We start from the raw sequence: 20,825 nt of genomic DNA on the forward strand, positions 1-20,825 counted from the left end.
CCGCCCCCGTCGCTAAAAAGGTGCCCAGTGCACGCAGAAGGGGTGCTTGTTTCGAATGTGGACAACTGGGTCATTTTAAGAATGCATGTCCCAAGAAGAATGCCCACCCTAATGTACGCGAATGAGCTTTCAACCTTAACACCTAGGATGCCCGGAATGATAATTAGTTACGGGTACGTTTCTTCTCAACGACTCTTATGTTTCATGTTTATCCGATTCGGGTATCGATAAACGTTTTGTATCCAAGGCTTTGGAGCCTACTCTTTGCACTCCACCCCTCCCCCTAGATATTACTTACGCCATTCAAGTGACCAACGGAAAACCATTGCGTATCGATAAATTTTATCGGAGGGAGTACGTTAAACTTATTGGGTGGATAACTTGAATTTTGACTTGATACCTATAGAACTAGGGAGCTCAAAACCTATTCGTTAAGAAGAAAATGATTCCTTACATGAGTATGGATTATCGTGAACTAAATAATTTCCAGTTGAGAACCGATATCCTCTTCCCCGTATCAACAACCTCTTGAACCGTTACAAGGATCTCGCGTGTATTCCAAATTCGACCTTCATGTTGGTTATCATCAATTGAGGGTTAAGGGAGACAATGCCTCCTAAACCGCTTTTCGAACTCGCTACGATAGTTATAATTTTCTTTTAATATCGTTTTAACTAAGGCTCCGTCCATATTCATAGACCTCCTGAACAGTGTATGCAAACTTATCTAGATAAATCCATTATCGTATTTACAAATGATGTCTAAACCTATTCAGGTAAACAAGAAAACGAACAACGTCTCCGTCTTATGCTCGAACTATCGAGAAAGGAGTAACTCTATACCGAATTCTCCAAGTGAGAATTTTGGTTAAACGAAGTTCAAATCCTAGACCATGTTGTTAGTGGTCAAGGTATTACAATAAATCTCGCAATCGAAACCCCGCGTAATCGGGAAACCCTCACGACTCTGACTTGTATTCGTAAAATCTTAGATCTCGCCGGTTATTACCGTAGATTCATTTTCGACTTTTCTCGTGTTGCTCGTCCTTTAACCCCGTTAACTCACCGAGGAAAGAATTAAACCTCTCCGTGTAAGAAATTTGAACGCGATTATTCACACCAACCTTACTAGCTAAATTCGTGTAGCACAATGGAATTCAAATATGGAAATATTTCTACTTGAACGCCTGAAAGGTATACTCTATCGACTCGAAATCAAGGAAACTAAAATTCGTTATTTTGCACGAAGAATTTGCATACTTATTTATGGATCCGATCAATCTTCTTGTCATCACGTACCACGATATATAACTCTGCTATTTCACTATGACCGTCTGATATTACTGGGACCCAAGATGACACACAATCCAAGGATACCTCCTTCTTCTTTGACTTATCGCTCTTATGCTTCTGAGATGGCCAACTACTACTCAACTCCGAACTATACAACTACGTGTACTATCTCATTTTCCCATCAAGTCTCAACATTTGACTACTAGATGCGCGACATGGTTACCTCAAGGTGTGAACTCATCCTATTCTAAGTTCTCATTTCACTTCTCGCTCGCACTTCCGTATAAGGAAACTTTTTATAAAATTTCTCAATGGAGAGAGAAACTCTTCACATTATATTAGTATTCGCCACGAGGGTGAATAGTCCTAACGAACATTTTCGGAAACCGATAGATCTTCCGCGACGCGGACCTCTTGAGAGACGAAACCTGTTCAAACGCGTTTTAAAAAAAAAAAAATTCTAGTTCGGCACGGCGTGCCATCTCCATTAAAATTTCAGATCAGGATACTCGTCTCACTTCTAAATTCGGGATGCCTTACAAGGAACCTCGGGGACCCGTCCAAACATGAGTACCACGTATCATCCACAAACCAGCAGACCAAACAAACGTACGATTCAAATCTTGGAAAGACATGTTACAAACTTGTATTGTTGCCTTTAGTTGTCTCCTCTCACACAATAGTTACCACTCGTGTATTAACGCCGCACCTTTCGAAACCTTACATCACCACAAGTGTTGTTCTCCTATTTCGTTGGACCGAAGTAGGTGACAAGCAAATCATCAGATTCGAAATCATTTAAGAAATAACCATTGAGATAATTCAAGCCCGAGCAGGGCTCAAGACGACCCGTAATCATCAGAGGAGTTATACCGAGGTTAGATGAAAATCTCTCAAGTTCAAAGTCAGTAATCGCGTAACATTGAAAAGTTGCACCTTGGAAAGGTGTAATCCGTTTCGGAAAACGCGGGAAGCTAAATCCGCGGTATATCGGTCCTTTCGAAATCTTGGAGCGTGTTGGAACCGTTGCTTATCGTTTAGATCTTTCCCCTCAATTGAGCTCCGTTCATCCTACTTTCCATGTATCCAACTTGAAAAAGTGCCTTGCCGAACCCGATATCGTCATTCCTCTCGAGGAGCTTACCATTGATGATAAACTTCATTTCGTGGAGGAACCGGTTGAAATTGTGGACACCTCCGTCAAAACGTTAAAACAAAGCCGAATTCCAATTGTCAAAGTCCGTTGGAACGCCAAAAGGGGACCCGAGTTTACTTGGGAAAGACAAGATCAAATGCAAAGGAAATATCCTCATCTATTCGCAAACTCGGAAATGCAAGGTCCAGAGGAAGAAACAACGACTGCTACGCCTACTTAAATTTCGGGACGAAATTTCTTTTAAGGAGTAGGTAATGTAACATCCCGCCTTTTTCCGTTTACTTTCCGTTTGTTCATTTTAAAGTCCGTTATATGTTTAAAACATCTCCCGTTGATACGCGTTTTAAAGTATCTCGTTTAGGTAATTCACGCACCCGAACGAAAGTTGAGGGACTAAACTTGACAAGGGATCAAACCCTTGACTAGGTCAAAGGGTCAAACCCCTTTCATCCATTCATTTTCATCCTCATCTTTTACTACTTCCTTTTTTTCTCTCAAAGAACACCAACAAGAATCATCATCCAAATCCGAGCTAGCGGGTGTTTTGCAAAACAAATTACATTTTTGGAATCCTTGCAACTTCCTCTTCGATTCCATACAAATTTCATTACATTTGGGTAACTTTCTAAAATCACTAGATTTTGTGTTCTTGATGTTTTTAACTTATAAAGTTGTTAGTTAGTGTCTATGGCTCAAGTCTAACATGAATATATGATTTATATGCTCGATCTCGTTGTTTTAGTGTAACTAGCATGAACATGAATAGTGTGTGTTTGATTTTGAGTTTTGGATGATTTAATGTTGTTGTTATGATAAAGTGCAAGTATTAAATGTGTTTCTAGTATCACTAGCTTCAATTTGATGTGTAGGTTGCTTTAGAAAACTTCATGAACTTGATTAGTGATTTTGGTGAAATTGGGTTAGGGTTTGATGAACGTGAAATGGACTTGTGATGCTTGGAATGACATGAAATGTTATTAGTAAGTATTAGGTTGTATTGTATGCTTGATTACCTTCGAGACGGCATATCATTCATGTAAATTGGTTGCCGAATCATTGATTTGCATTTATGAACTTGAATGCATTAAATGATTGAGCATTCAATGTGATTTTGGTTGTTGTAAAGGTAAATGTGATTGATGAAATGTGTTTAGATGTTTTCCTCGTCAAAATACCTTTCCGATGATATGAGATACATGTTTTGGTTGTTTGCGGATCATAAAATGTGTTAGTTTGGTTTTTGGTTCGTGCACTTAGAAGTTTTCTGCATCAGACTTGAATACCAATCTGGACGCCGTCCAGATCCTTGGACGCCGTCCCAGATTTCAAAGCTGGACGCCATCCAGATATTTGGACGCCGTCCCAGCCTTCAAAGCTGGACGCCATCCAGACAATCTGGACGCCGTCCAGATACACTGGCAGGCTTCTGTCTTCGTTGGTCATTTTACGGAAAATGTTTGCTATGCTATGGACCTCCGATTCACATGTAACTTGTTCTAACATGCTCATATATGATTAAAAACCTCAGAAAAATAGTTCGGGACCCGACCCGAACGTGTTAACTTTTTCGTTGACTTTGACCCGACCTAAGTTGACTTTTAATCAAACTTAACCAAATGTTTGTGCAATCATTCTAACATGCTTTTATACTTGTACCTTGCATGAAACATGACAATTTGATTCACATGCTATTATGATCGAGTCTTAACGAGCCATAGGACTAATTGAACACTTTGACCTATCATGTTTACCGATATTGATATAAACCTATTTGTTTAGGTCAAGACTAGCATTGTTCTTTGCACACATTACTTGTTGAAGTACTTATTACTCGTGCACACAAGGTGAGATCATAGTCCCACTTTTACTCTTTTTGAACTTACATTTGGGATGAGAAAACATAAACATTTCTTTTACTAAGTGAACACAAGTGCAGGAAAACAAATATTCTACATACGAGTTTAGAACAAAATCCTCAATTCGATTATCATTAGTTACACTTGCCGGGTGTAAGCGAGAACTTATGTTGTATGGATCCATATGGGTTTGACAAACCCTCATTCAAACGGTTCGCTACCGTTTACGAATGAAATATATTTTCGTGAAACAGTGTATGTTCTAACACTATTGTGATGGGGTTCTATGGAAGGAAAGTTAAGCATTGATAATTGGGTGCTCGTGAAACAAACTTTTGGAATGTATTACTATTATATCAATTATAACAACCCTCACTTTTCGACTTCCGATTTTACTAAAATACCTAGAGTTGTTATATACGAATAAATTTAACGTTGACCGAATAAACGTACGCTTAAAATAAATAATATAATTATAAATATTATAAATAAGATTATGATATATAATATAACATAATTACATCAATGAATATATATATATAATATTTATATTACTTTTGTTATTTAGTTAATAGAATATATAATTAACTAAATAATACATAATATTATAACATTTATAAAACTAATAAAAACTATAAATTAATAATCATAAATTTTAATTTTTATAAAAACTAAATATAATAATAATTTTTATATAAAATTCGTATTTAATAATTAAACAAATATAGAAATAGAATGTTAAATGTTCTTAGAAATATATTAAACAAATTTTTTTTTAGAATTTTATAAAAAAAAAAATCAAAACTATATCTACTTTTAATAAATAAATACAAAAATACAATCTACTTTTTCTTTTAAGATTTACTTTTAATAAAAATACAAACTACTTTTATTTTAAGATTTACTTTTAATAAAAATACAAACTACTTTTTCTTATTTTAACTTTTAAGATTTACTTTTAATAAAAATACAAACTACTTTTTATTATTTTAACTTTTAAGATTTACTTTTAATAAAAATACAAACTACTTTTTCTTATTTTAACTTTTAAGATTTACTTTTAATAAAAATACAAAATAATTTTTCTTATTTTAACTTTTAAGATTTACTTATTTTATTTTAATTTTTTTTTACCTAACATTTTCAACTATAAATACCACATACATTTCTCATTTCAAACTTACACCTTAATCTCTTATTTCTCTCTTAAAGAACTACTTCTAGTTGATATCTCGGTCACTTACTTGCTTTACTTTCCTTTCTTGCGTTGAATACTTCAACTGCTATTTAAGGTGAGTTTCATTTGCTCCCTTTTTATATATATTTTTGGGCTGAGAATACATGCGCTGATTTATAAATGTTTTACGAAATAGGCACAAGTACTAAAACTAATTCTATGTGGGTTTAAACCAGAAATATACCCTTAGCTTGGTAACATTAAACTACTTGTCTATGTACGGTAGGCGCGAATCCTAAAGATAGATCTATTGGGTCTGACAAACCCCATCCTGACTATGGGATGCTTTAGTACTTCGAGGTTATTTTAAACACATCTGATCTGGTGTACTTCAGAGGGTAAAACATGAACGTTAAGGCTTGTTACCGGGTGCCTACAACTTATAGAATGATTTTATACACTTGCTAGTGTACGGATATTTATGAAACTGAAATCTTGTGGCCTATTATTATAACGGAAATGATTGATTTTGATAAACTAATGAACTCACCAACCTTTTTGGTTGACACTTTAAGCATGTTTTGTCTCAGGTGACGAATAAGATGATTGCCATGATTGCTACCTGATGAATTGAATGCTGCTACATGGAGTCTTCATTTCATTACATTTACTTTGCATTAAGACTATTATTATTATTTTAGTTTAAATTTGATGTAAAACTTTTAATGCTTCCGCTGTTTTATTAATAAATGTTTTATTCAAAACGTCTCATATAGAGTCGTTCTCGTTTATACAACTGTGATTTGATATAATTAGTCACAAATACCCTAGGCCCTAATTTGGGGGTGTGACAGATTGGTATCAGAGCAGGTTATTGTAGAGAACCAGGATTGCATTTTATGTGTGCCTTATACAATTAGGTACCCTAGCAATGTAGGACTACAACTTTCCTTGACCATAGTGCCTTTAATTGTTGCCTTTAATTGATAAATGCTACACTATACCTTAGAAACTATACTTAAATCTTAAGATTATAACATACACGATAATGTGAAATTACTCGAACGTCAACGCTACTTAAGGCCTAGGGTGATCCTTGGTACCACTATGGGACGCTTGTGGATTTCGAATGCCAAACTTAGATTTTGGTCGAGAATTCCTGGGCCAACCGGTAACAATTGATCATTCAAGTGACTCGGCGGTGGCATAGATGTTTGGGTATGGTGCACAATATCAAACCTGACTATAGTGATCATACAACACTTAGTCACTTACGCACTTAATAAGTGGTGAACTTATTAAGAACAACTCACCTAGTCATCTATCCTGGTTTTGTGTATTACATATGTATTACATGAAATATTATCCAAGATTTTTGAAACTCCTATAATTCATACTCAAATGTATATAACTCCCTGTTATATCACGAACCTATATGCCTTATGCCTTTATGCATCGATTTGCGAACCGGGAAATGTCATTGGGTTATCAAAGTATACGAATTGAAAGTCTTTAATCGAAAGATTATTAGATTACATACTTATCATTTTATAATCTCGACACGTCATACTGCCATTATTGGAGTATAGACAAATCATATCTTAGCATATCTATTCCCAATAGACCTTGTCTAACACTTTTCCTAAATTACCTCCGTAAATTACGGAAATCTTTCTGCTATATATACGTATTCAAGGAGACGAATATATCATTCAATATTCAACACCCATTTCATATCAAACCCTATTCCAAACACATAATATGGATTTCTCACCTAATTCCTCAAGTTCTTCTAGCTCCAAAGATAGCGTGACAGGAGCACACCCACCGATCAATTACCGTGATTTCTTTAGAAAATGGGGATGGGTTCGCGAAATACTCACCCTATGGAGAAATGAAGAAGGTACTCCTTATCACGAGCCAAACTTACCACCAAACATCGGAGTACTCGATCCGCTTACCGGCGAACCTGTTCGCAATACCGTTTTCACTCTTTTCGCAAGGATTTTCCGCCTCGAAGGTCGACTCGATGTAACTAACGACAATATTCGTCCTCTACTCCCGAATTCTAACCAGAAAGGGTTATTAGAAGAAGTTAGAAGACTTCGAACTAAATATTAAGAATTGACAAACCTTACAGAGGAATGGGTAGAACAAATCCATAGACTCGAGCGTAAAGTAGAAACCCTAGAGGAAATAGTGCGCAATTTGGTAGCTAGGCTCACACTTACTAACCAAGTACCACAAGCAGCACCAACAGCAGCACCAGCACCAGCACCAGCACCACCAGTACTATCAGCATCACCACCAACAGCATCAGCTTCACCAACAACAACATCAGCATCCCACGTCTCAACATCATAATCGGTACCTCAAACATCGACATCATACGCCCATAGATACTAAGGAATATTAGTAATAATGAGTTAAGATGTATTGACTCATTCTTCCTGAAGAATTATATATGTATACTTTATATATATATGGTTTGGAACAATAATAAATCTTTTCGTACTAAACTATTACGTGTGAATCTTAACTAGTATGTACTACTTGGTTAATTCATATCACTAATACGCTATGATGTACATCCTTCGTTAATGACTTAACAATCATTAATCACTGCTTCAGTACAATAAACTCCATTTCATAATAAACTAAGTGTATTATTCAAATGCATGTGTGATTTTACACTCCTATTTTTCGATGTACTCGAAAATTTCTCGAAAACATCATTTGTGCCTTATGAATTTCACAAGAAATCCACGAGAATCAACATCATTTACTGAGGTATATTAATAACAATGAACGATGAAGTATTGATTCATAACTTCATTAAAGAAATATTCCGCGGCGATTATGTAATCTCTAAAGTTTTGGAGATTATTTATTATCGTTTCAACCGTAAATCAAATGAGTTTAATATTATATTAACTTATTAAATCCATAATTACATCTGAAGAAAATATATATGTATGTATATTTTCATAAAGATTGTATTTAAAAATTCTTTTGTACAAACTGTTAATTGTGAAAATATTTTAACGGGTAGGTAATACCCAAGAAATATCTAACATTCACATTAATATATTACATTGTACATTCTTCAAAATCCTTGAAAACATATCAGATTGATAATCAATGATTCAGATCAGTTAACCTTGAGAATGCTGATGAAGCAGCAAAAGCTGTAGATGGCCTTAATGACCAGAAGCTTGATAATAAAGAATTGTGTGTTGGAAAAGCTCAAAAGAATATCTGGTATTGAAAGACGGATTGAGCAAAACATGAAGGAGACCAAGGACAAATCCCAAGGACTAAACCTATAACCAAAGAATCTAGATGATTCGATTTCTGAAGGAAATCACGGAAGATCTTTTTACGCATTCTAAATCCTTACAGAAGAATTTCTTCATTATCCATCGATTTTAGAAATTCTAAAATATCATCATATCTTTCGTTATAAATATCCTCGATATTTCTAAAGATATCTTCATAACAATTCTTGTCCGCAATTAATTATCTCTTTGCAATATCTTTATGACATCATAAAGGAAAACTGTTTAAGTTTCTATATTCCGTAAAATTTAAATTCAAATTTTGAATGATTTGAAGTAGTGTTGAGAATTGAAGCATGAGTTAGTATAATATAATGACGTCAGGCCAACATGATTATATTACAGTAAGTCATGCTAAATTTTAATGGAAGATGATGATTCATAGACTTTATAATCATCATTTGCCATGTTACACGACTCTTACATTCTACTTAATCTCTGAACATATCAAGCAAATATATTCTTGATAGTTCTATCCTCAGTAATTCTGGTAATTTACCAAATCAAATCGTGATATTACGCTTAGAACAGTAGGTCCATTCGAAACTTCATACCTACAAATTCTGGACCATTACTCGCTTTACTTAGAGTCGAGAGGAGAATAAAAAGGCAAAGAGCTCCGACATATAAGGGAAAATATGTAGCCCGATAACGATACCGAAATTACAAACCGTGTATATCAATACGTATTGCAACGTAAAGACATGGGAGAATTAAAAACACTATAACCCCAAGGTAATAGCAGAAGAAAACAAATTCCTCTAGTGGTAAATGAAAAAGAAGAATGACTGAAATGATAGTCAGAAAAATATCCAGGATAAGAACTGGATGGAGCATTCTCACAATCTTTGGAAGTATGAATTGAGGAAGAAAGTATAGAAGTGGTGAAGATAATGAAACTGAAGAAGCTAATTTATAGCAAAATTCCAAACACAGCAATTGAAGCAATTCACCTCATTTAATCAAAGAAAATTTCAAATTCCTTAATTACCGGAGAATCAAATCTTATGGATTACGAAGATTTCCTTTAATCCCTTGAATTCCAAAAATCAATCGTGACTACGTCAAAAGTTAAGGCGAACATTTAATTTCTCATTCACTCTTTTACAATAGCTTCGTTTATACGCTTCCTATAATCAAATCGTTTTATCCATATTATTCAGTAGTGATAAAACTTTATTTTTTTCAACTTATATTCATCATTACAATATTCTTGTTGTAAACAATGATGATCTCTATCAAACTTCATGACTATAATTTTCATGAACTACTCTCTGTTTTGTCTACCCTAATATTGTGACATAAACACTCAAAGTTTTAAATAAGCTCAATACTATTCATAACACATTTCATGTGTTCAGTTTACTAAAATGCTCGTATAACACCATCATCCCTTTTGAGGATAACCTAGTCAAATGACACTCTTATTAATCCTTTAGATAACCTCCGCATTAATGATAAAATGCACTTTATAGAAGAACCTGTAAGAAATTAGGGTTCGTATTATTTAAATGCATGAAACAGAACAATATTCTATCCGTTGGAATTCACGAAAGGCCCCGAACCTACCTGGGAACGTGAAGACCAGATAAAACGTAAATATCCTCGTTTAGGTACGAACAACGCTGATTGATGGCAAAAACTAAATTTCGGGACGAAATTTCTTTTAACGGGTAGGTACTATAACAACCCTCACTTTTCGACTTCCGATTTTACTAAAATACCTAGAGTTGTTATATACGAATAAATTTAACGTTGACCGAATAAACGTACGCTTAAAATAAATAATATAATTATAAATATTATAAATAAGATTATGATATATAATATAACATAATTACATCAATGAATATATATATATAATATTTATATTACTTTTGTTATTTAGTTAATAGAATATATAATTAACTAAATAATACATAATATTATAACATTTATAAAACTAATAAAAACTATAAATTAATAATCATAAATTTTAATTTTTATAAAAACTAAATATAATAATAATTTTTATATAAAATTCGTATTTAATAATTAAACAAATATAGAAATAGAATGTTAAATGTTCTTAGAAATATATTAAACAAATTTTTTTTTAGAATTTTATAAAAAAAAAAATCAAAACTATATCTACTTTTAATAAATAAATACAAAAATACAAACTACTTTTTCTTTTAAGATTTACTTTTAATAAAAATACAAACTACTTTTATTTTAAGATTTACTTTTAATAAAAATACAAACTACTTTTTCTTATTTTAACTTTTAAGATTTACTTTTAATAAAAATACAAACTACTTTTTATTATTTTAACTTTTAAGATTTACTTTTAATAAAAATACAAACTACTTTTTCTTATTTTAACTTTTAAGATTTACTTTTAATAAAAATACAAAATAATTTTTCTTATTTTAACTTTTAAGATTTACTTATTTTATTTTAATTTTTTTTTACCTAACATTTTCAACTATAAATACCACATACATTTCTCATTTCAAACTTACACCTTAATCTCTTATTTCTCTCTTAAAGAACTACTTCTAGTTGATATCTCGGTCACTTACTTGCTTTACTTTCCTTTCTTGCGTGGAATACTTCAACTGCTATTTAAGGTGAGTTTCATTTGCTCCCTTTTTATATATATTTTTGGGCTGAGAATACATGCGCTGATTTATAAATGTTTTACGAAATAGGCACAAGTACTAAAACTAATTCTATGTGGGTTTAAACCAGAAATATACCCTTAGCTTGGTAACATTAAACTACTTGTCTATGTACGGTAGGCGCGAATCCTAAAGATAGATCTATTGGGTCTGACAAACCCCATCCTGACTATGGGATGCTTTAGTACTTCGAGGTTATTTTAAACACACCTGATCTGGTGTACTTCAGAGGGTAAAACATGAACGTTAAGGCTTGTTACCGGGTGCCTACAACTTATAGAATGATTTTATACACTTGCTAGTGTACGGATATTTATGAAACTGAAATCTTGTGGCCTATTATTATAACGGAAATGATTGATTTTGATAAACTAATGAACTCACCAACCTTTTTGGTTGACACTTTAAGCATGTTTTGTCTCAGGTGACGAATAAGATGATTGCCATGATTGCTACCTGATGAATTGAATGCTGCTACATGGAGTCTTCATTTCATTACATTTACTTTGCATTAAGACTATTATTATTATTTTAGTTTAAATTTGATGTAAAACTTTTAATGCTTCCGCTGTTTTATTAATAAATGTTTTATTCAAAACGTCTCATATAGAGTCGTTCTCGTTTATACAACTGTGATTTGATATAATTAGTCACAAATACCCTAGGCCCTAATTTGGGGGTGTGACATCAATGTTACAAATCTTGTGGTTCATTTGTACTTACTTACTTAAACCTATGATTTCACCAACGTTTTCATTGACAGATTTCTATGTTTTTCTCAGGTCCTTGAACGTTTTGTGATACATGCTTCCGCTCATTACTTTTGATGCTTGCTTGGATATCGAGTATACATGTATACGTGGAGCGTCTTTTGGCTACTTTTAAATTGTGTCGCATATGTTTCAATTGTACTTTAAACTTTGTTATGTAACTAGTTGTCGAACTACTTTGTAAACCTTGAAACATCCTTACTTTTGAAATAAATGCGACATACTTTTGGTCAAACGTTGTTTTAAAGACTTATGACCACGTAACGGGACCTAAGTAGACGGCGCCGTCAATGACGATTTTGTCGGGTCGCTACATTTTACTTCTAAAAATAATAAAAGAGTAGTTTTTGCAAATCAGTTTACAAATCCTGGTACATTATATTTTTCAGCAAATCGTGGAGACGTGAACTACAACAACAATAACAACAATAAAACCCAATCTCATATAACTGGGGTATGAGAGAGGTAAGATGTAGACAATATTCTCATATCTTAGGATAGAGAGAGATCATGAGTGAAACACCACATGAGTATAGAATGTCTTTCACTTCAATGTTCTATGTATAAAGATTGCTTTCGAATGGAACTCCGACCAATAAGTAGGTTAAAAAAAGTGTGAGACGCCATGAAAATTGTAGAATCAAATTTTCACGAGTTTTAAACCCGTCTGAAGTTCAATTTAGGCTTTAAGCGACAGTCAAGACGCCAATAAATCGACACTTGCTGTTGACTCGATTAATAGAGCCATATAGACGTGAACTACTTAGACATATTTCAAACTAGGGGCATTAATATTAAGGGGCAGAGGGGGACATCCGCCCCAGTGAATTTGCAATTTTTAATGTAAAAATTTTGAATTTTTCTATTTTTGCTCTAGTGGATTTTTTCTTCTTCCCATAACTCCCCATATTTTGCCCTCAAAGTCTCCATATTTTGCCCTAAAATCTCCAACTTTTAGGGAATAACTTCCAAATTTTGCCAAAAAACTTCTATATTTTGCCCAAAAAATTTACTACGCTTTAAATCCCCCCCCCCCCCCCCCCCCCCCCCGGTGAAAAATATTCCTGCTTCCGCCACTGTTTCAAATAGGAATGACAATGGATCGGATATGGATTGGGTGATGCCGTATCCATATCCATTTAATTTTTGATCACCCAAATTCATTTAATTATTGTTCATCCATCCATATCCATATCCAGTGGATGAAGCGGGTTAATGGATATTCATTGGATATAAGAAAAATGTTATAATATTTCCTAATATGCGACGAAAACAAAAACGTAGTATAGAAAAAATATATATAACATGACATAATTAAAATATATCCACAAGAACGTATAATCGTTGTCGAAGATTGTACACATTTGTTGAATTTACTATTAAACTTAGATTATGAAAAATTAAAGATGTGATTCGTCTGTTTATTTTGTTAAATATACATGTTTTATTGTAATATATCATAATTATTTCATTACAAAATTAAAACCAAAAAATATAAATTTAACGGTAAAAGCATTTGTAACAGTGAATATGTAAGCATATATTTATTTATGTATTTGTATGTGTATTTCGAGTGTTAATGGATATATCCATAGATGAAACTTTTCATTCATGTCCATATCCATATCCATATACATATCCATATTCATTTAGGTTCATCCATACCATTTAGGTTCATCCATATCAATCACGAAGCGAGTGGATCAGATGGATATACTCTGGATCGGGTGGCCAGTGCCATCCCTATTTTCAAACATGAGGAATTCATAATGTCAGTTTTCAAGTAGAGAGAACTTGCAAGGGTAATTTCTCGAAATGAGAGATTTTCAAGGGTGACATTTGTAAAGTTAGGTTGTTTATTTTTCTCTTTTCGTCCAAAGTTCACAAAACTTGCTAATTCACCCTGATTCGTTAAATTACTGAAGTGCTGCAACGATCGATCGTAACAATGGCGGAACCAAAGACCAAATACGATCGTCAACTCAGGTTTTGTTATTCTTTATTTAATTCTCATATCCTTTTTCACAGTTGTTTCTGTACCCTTTTTTATTTCTCTCTCTCACTCATACGTAAATCTCATAAACCCTAGCTGCTATATTATTACTGCAATTCAACTTAATTTGTTGCCGTAACAATCGATTCCTACTCAAAACTGCTTACCTGAAGTGTTACGAGTTCTAATGTTTATATTTTTGGAGTCTAATTGCTACTGTTGAAGATATAATTAGGGTTTTAACCAAATACTAATAAAAACAAAGTCGACTTTAATTATAGTTAGGGTTTAACCAAAGACTTCAATACAGGATATGGGGTGAGCAAGGGCAGGCTGCACTTGAGAAAGCTAGTATATGCTTGCTTAATTGTGGCCCTACTGGTTCTGAAACTCTCAAAAACCTTGTTCTTGGTGGTATTGGAAGTATTACTGTTGTTGATGGTTCTAAAGTTGAAAACGGAGACGTTGGAAATAATTTTATGGGTATGTTTTGTTTATTTTTCTAAGCAACTTTGTTAGTGCAACTTATGGCATTTATTTTAGCTTTTATTGTTGAATGATTTTAATCTCAATGTGCCGTATTCACAGTTAGCGAGTCAAGTCTTGGGCAGCCAAAGGCAAAATGTGTCTGTGCTTATCTTCAAGAACTAAATGATGCTGTGAAAGCAAAATTTATTGAAGAGCATCCAGTGACTTTAATCGAGACCAACCCTTCATTTTTTTCTCAGTTTACCTTGGTTGTGGCCACACAGGTAAATCATTCTTATGTCAGTTAAATTTACAGTTGATGAATACATAACCGTTAGATGGGTCTACAAGACAACATATGAACTCTGATGGTTTGCTATTAGTATGTCTACTTTGCATGATCAGATTCATTGTATAATGATAATGATGTATAGATTATGATGCCAAATTTACATTTGTGTTTTCATCATTAAAGTTACATTAAATAACTATCTTCGAACAATAAAAGTTACCGTCGAGATCCATGTCATCAGTTACTAGAATGCTTTGCTCAATGATTGGTTCGTGAATGGACTCATTAACTAATATAATACACACACACACGCACGCGCGCGCGCGCGCACACACACACACATATATAAATGTAAATATGATGTCGTTATTCACTTGTTTGGAGCTCAGTTGAGTTTCTAAGTGTTTTTAATTAGTGAACCCTCCTAACAAATTGTAAGTTTTTCTAACCGTGCCTTTTAAACTCAGCTGGTTGAAGATTCCATGGTGAAACTAGACTGCATTTGCCGTAATGCAAATGTTATGTTGATATTTGCACGCTCATATGGCCTCAGTGGGTTTGTCCGAACAAGCGTGAAGGTAGGTGTAATTTTTTTTATTTATTTAAATAATTCACTTATCATTTAGGCCATCATATAATTATTCTCAAGACAAACTTCGTGAAGATCATAATTCTTTTCTAATGCATATTAAAACTTAACCATATTCATATTGCACAGGAGCATACAGTAATAGAGTCAAAGCCTGATCATTTTCTTGATGATCTCCGGTTGAATAATCCGTGGCCTGAACTTAAAAGGTTAGCGTTTATACATGAATATATATTTACTAGCATTTATATTATATTATACTCTGTATATCAGCAGTTGATTGATTGTTACTATCACTTTTAGGTTCACTGAGAACATCGACTTTGATACGTCTGATCCTGTTGCCCATAAACATATTCCATATATTTTAATTCTTGTAAAGATGGCAGAGGATTGGGCTAAAGCTCATAATGGAAGGTTGCCTTCAACCAGGGATGAAAAACGAGAATTCAAGGTTTATTCTTAATTGCCCTCTAGTTTTATTTATGATAAATGTTTCAATATATACTAAGGGAGTTATTTTGGAGCTATTAGGAACTATTAAAAGCAAAAACGATTGCACCAGATGAAGACAATTATAAAGAAGCTATTGAGGCCTCATTCAAAGTTTTTGCTCCACGAGGAATTAGTGAGTACATGAATTTATTGTGGCAACAATTTAGCGTATACGGTGGATATTATCATTTCAAATTACTTGTCTTATTTCATAGATTTATTGATTGATTTATTGATACATGAAACTAGACGCACTGTGAAACTACAGTTTAATTTAAATGACCAAAAACTCTTCAAGATATACTCTTATCATTTGATCACAACAACAATACCCAATCCCACTAATATGAGAACGTCCGAACAATATAATAAAGTAAGGAACATTAAAGTTGGGCAGAGTTGTTACAGCATTTGTTATTTACATTACTGGACCAGTGATTATAATTTTAACATTAAACGTTTTCTTAAACCTCAGGTTCAAACTTGAAACGTATTCTTGATGATCCCTGTAGTGAAGTTGAATCTGGTTCATCAGATTTTTGGGTGATGGTGGCAGCATTAAAGGTAATTTGATATTATAATTAGTATTATTTTACCTTTGGGTCAACAAATTAAATGTTTATTATTTTGGTTAATTTCAGGAGTTTATTGCTAATGAAGGTGGTGGGGAGACCCCTCTTGAGGGATCCATACCAGATATGACGTCTTCTACTGAGTGAGTGACAAAATGTCTTTTTTACCCTCTATCATCATGTAAACTAGACTTGGAAGTTTGCCCCGTTTATTCATGAATATGCCAATTGGGTTTACTTTTATATTTGTACAAGTTATGTAATATAATGAATAAAACGCCCTTATATCTAATAATTTATAAAATTTATTAGGTTATTAACTTATAATAGTGTGTTTTAATTTATTTGTTACATGGTGTTATGTTTTAAATTAACTGAGTAATCTAACAAGAATGTATCTGGCTAATTGTATTCCAGGTTGTATGTAAACCTTCAGAAACTCTATCAGGCTAAGGCCGAGGCTGATTTTCTCGTGGTTGAAAAACGTGTTAGAGATATTTTGAAAAAAGTCGGTAGAGATTCATTTAGCATCCCTAAAGCAGCCATAAAAAGCTTTTGTAAGAATGCAAGAAAGCTGACAGTAAGTTAATATCTTCTTTTTATGATCTAATAAAGCTTTTATACCATTTTTTCTATCTTTTTTATGCGGTTTATTATGTTGATTGACACCTCATTTGTAGGTATGTAGATTTAAGTTCATTGAGGAAGAGCTTAACTCTCCCCTTTTGCCTGAGATGCAAAAATATCTGACTGATGAGGAGTACAGGTACATACATTTATAAAAATTTGGTTTGTTTAATTCTATCTATTAAGCATTTAATTAATAGCCCGAAAAAAGAATAAACAGCTTTGCTGAAGGAGATGCTGTTAAATTATATATATATATATATATATATATATATATATATATATATATATATATATATATATAGGGGCAGGATCAATGGGGAAGTAACCAATAGGGGGAAGCAAAAAAAAAATTTCTTCGTTTTTTTGGTTTTTTTTTTTTCCGGGCATCAAGATCACACGAAAATATGAACATTTAAAAAAGACATTTCGTGATGAATGTTATTATTAAGGCGGGAAAACGATCGACAAAAATAACATTCAAGATAATATTGATCGTGAAGAATGTTGACGTTTTTTTTCTTCATGTTTTGTGAAGTAAAATTTAGCCCGATTTAGAGTTTAGGGTTTAGTGTTTTGGGTTTAGTCCGTAAACTCAAAACCCAAAACCCTAAACTCTAAACCGTTCGTGTTAAAAACTCAATCTAAATCCTAAATCTAAACCCTAAACCCTAAATTTCTAAACCCTAATATCTAAACTTATAAACCCTAATATCTAAACCCTAATATCTAAAACCTCAACATACGCTCGAAAAACACGATAATTATTATATATTAATTCTTCGAGCGTTTTTCCGCCAAAATAAAAACATTTATCACAAAGTGTCTTTATTAAATGTTCATATTTTCATCCAATCTATAATGTTCGTGAACAAAGTTTTTTCAAAAAACGAAAAACAAAAAAAATTGCTTCCCCCGATTGGTTACTTCCCCCTTGATCTTATCACTATATATATATATATATATATATATATATATATATATATATATATATATATATATATATATATATATATATATATATATATATTATTATTATTATTTAATATTTTTTTTTTTGAAAGGCAGATGATGTTCTCTTAGATAGCTGAAGTCATTTAGTTAAACAAATTAGTTACCTGAGGTATCAAAAACTTGTAACATATAATTTGTTCTTGATAAATGCAGTGTTGCTGTGGGATTTTATATCTTGCTTCGAGCTGTCGATCGATTTTCAGCAAATTATAATACTTTCCCTGGGCAGTTCGATGGGTAACGCTATAATGTCACTATAAACGAAATAAATTTTGAATTTTATTTTTGTTTTGTTTAAATTTGTTAGTGTTATGCAGTGCAATGGATGAGGATATATCGAGATTGAAAACGACAGCAGTAAGCTTGCTTAGTGACTTGGGGTGCAACGGTTCGACGTTGACAGAAGATCTTATTAACGAGATGTGTCGTTATGGTGCTGCTGAGCTACACGCAGTTGCTGCGTATATTGGTGGAGTTGCGTCACAGGAAGTCATCAAGGTTAATTCGTTTTCACACGCTGTTTTGTTAAAAATCAATGGTTGAGATCCAAATAAACAAATCAAAGGTTGATATGCGGTCATAACCAAATCAGTGGTTGAAATTTGTAGTTGTGAACTATTTAAATGATTAAGATTTAATCTTTTCGAGAATGATGACATAATTACCACTTACTTTTAATATATAGTGAGATGAGATGAGATGAGAAGTGAAATGGGATAATAATAAAATTTATTATAATTCTCTTATATAAGCTGTAAATTAACTAACACAGCAATAATTATGTTATATAATTATTTTTATAAATAGTGAGAATTGAGCTCTTAATGAGCCGAGCTTGAGTAGCTCGTGATAAGCTTGGCTCATTTATCAGTAGTTGTGATAGTTTGCCTTTATTATTATTATTATTATTGTTTTCAAATGTGATTTAACTAAAGTTTCTCCTTTTTTACTGCAGCTTATCACGAGGCAATTCGTGCCTATGACAGGAACTTTTATCTTCAATGGCATTGATCACAAATCCCAGTTGCTGTCATTATAATTTTGGAAAACACCAGGTCTGCACCGTGTTTAAGGTTTATAATACTTGCTACAAACTACAAATTTAATGTTCTAGCTATCCTTTTGAAATGTCAAAAGACACAACAAACAAGCACTACATAAAAGTGTACTAGAAGCATTAGAAGTGCGTTTTAAAAAAAGCACGCACTTCATTTTTCTAATTATCTTCTTAAGAAAACTTAATCAATAGAACAAATCCGGACATGAAGGCTACATTAAGGTTCTTTACTATATCAGTGGCAAAAATTTTATAATCTTAGGCGATTTCTATTGATAATATAGGGCTTTCTACATTTGTCTATGATAATTGCTAATGGAACGTGTTGCATAAATTTGTAGGTACAAAATTTGGTTTGTCTGACCTCAAAAGTCTCTTTTGTTGAACATGATATGGATATATTTTATTTTTATGTCCCTCAATGCAGGGTAATTCTATCTTTTGACATGATACAAAAGAGGTTTGATTGAGGGACGGGCCTTTTGCTTAGAACTGGTATTTCAGTATAGGAACGAGTTCAACATTAAACTCTAAATGGTCCACGGACTGTAATTAGAGCAATGTGACTGATATACTGACTTGTACTTTGTGCATGTTTTGGAGTGGCCATTAATCCTTTCACCTAAGATGTTATTATTCCGACTTCCCTGTATTGCTGATAATTATAATTATACTTGTGTTTGGTATGCAAGGTTTTCTCTCTGCATACTTATAAACTCATGTATAAATGCGTTGCATGAAATTGGCAATTCTTGAATCATATGTTGCAACCTTGTTAGCTTAAAATGTTTTTTAGTTGAAGTATTGATTATATTTGCTTACTGATCACAGAGATATTCGTAGAATCAATTCGTAGTGTTCGCTTGTATTTAAATCAAACAAAGTGACTAAAAGAACCAGTGGTGAGAGCTCTGAGGATCAATAATAATAAGAAAAAGGCGCAGGCACCTAAAATAATTCGGACAGTTCTTTTTTATCAAATCCATAATTTTCTCAATTAGGGTACCTTTAACTTCAACTCTGTATCGGCCTGTCTTGGGAATCGAAATCCATTTTCATTCCACCTCCAATTTCGAAGAACCTAATTATGTGCAAGGGATCCACAGAGGGTGTGCGATACCTACTATGATATGCTTGACTCGTTACAAGGTGATTTAATCAAATCATCAGCAATGCTGCATAGATCGTGAAGCATGATTTCATGGATTAAACAACTGGTCTAATGTCAATAAATGCATTTCACAATTGGCCTGCTACTACTGCAACTCCTATCCAATTAATGTTGGTATCCATCTAATTAAACTTTGCACCTTCAATTTTCCCGCATTCAATTTGATTTTACAAATTGAACGAGTACGAAAAATATTGAATCGAGTTCGAACCAAATTCATTCTACTAAATTGATTCTATAAAATTGATTCTGCAATTTTGTTTCTACATTTTTAATTCTAAAACTTTTAATTCTA

General features: G+C 33.0%; 1 protein-coding gene across 2 annotated transcripts; it reads left to right on the forward strand.

The window, feature by feature from the left end:
* The first annotated feature begins 14,148 nt into the window (after positions 1-14,148).
* Positions 14,149-19,820, forward strand: LOC139892769 (NEDD8-activating enzyme E1 regulatory subunit AXR1-like). 2 transcript variants are annotated; one of them, XM_071875893.1, is made up of 15 exons: positions 14,149-14,238; positions 14,556-14,728; positions 14,834-14,997; positions 15,473-15,583; positions 15,724-15,803; positions 15,898-16,048; positions 16,129-16,222; positions 16,565-16,653; positions 16,731-16,804; positions 17,079-17,241; positions 17,342-17,427; positions 18,456-18,539; positions 18,620-18,800; positions 19,258-19,357; positions 19,701-19,820. In XM_071875893.1, the coding sequence occupies exons 1-14, from the start codon at positions 14,201-14,203 to the stop codon at positions 19,339-19,341; spliced, it is 1,572 nt and encodes a 523-aa protein (XP_071731994.1). In that variant the 5' UTR covers positions 14,149-14,200; the 3' UTR covers positions 19,342-19,357; positions 19,701-19,820. The 2 variants fall into 2 exon arrangements, with proteins under 2 accessions (XP_071731994.1, XP_071731993.1); XM_071875892.1 differs by having other exon boundaries at positions 19,787-19,820.
* Positions 19,821-20,825: the final 1,005 nt, after the last annotated feature.

This window comes from Rutidosis leptorrhynchoides, chromosome 2 (genome assembly GCF_046630445.1).
Source record: "Rutidosis leptorrhynchoides isolate AG116_Rl617_1_P2 chromosome 2, CSIRO_AGI_Rlap_v1, whole genome shotgun sequence".
Classification (NCBI taxonomy): Eukaryota; Viridiplantae; Streptophyta; class Magnoliopsida; order Asterales; family Asteraceae; genus Rutidosis; species Rutidosis leptorrhynchoides.

Bases quoted from the DNA above. Each gene is read 5' to 3' on its own strand.
- LOC139892769 (XM_071875893.1), top strand. From the start codon at position 14,201: ATGGCGGAACCAAAGACCAAATACGATCGTCAACTCAG. The intron at 15,804-15,897 runs GTTAGCGTTTAT...TATCACTTTTAG, and splicing joins CCGTGGCCTGAACTTAAAAG to GTTCACTGAGAACATCGACT. The intron at 18,540-18,619 runs GTAACGCTATAA...AGTGTTATGCAG, and splicing joins TTCCCTGGGCAGTTCGATGG to TGCAATGGATGAGGATATAT.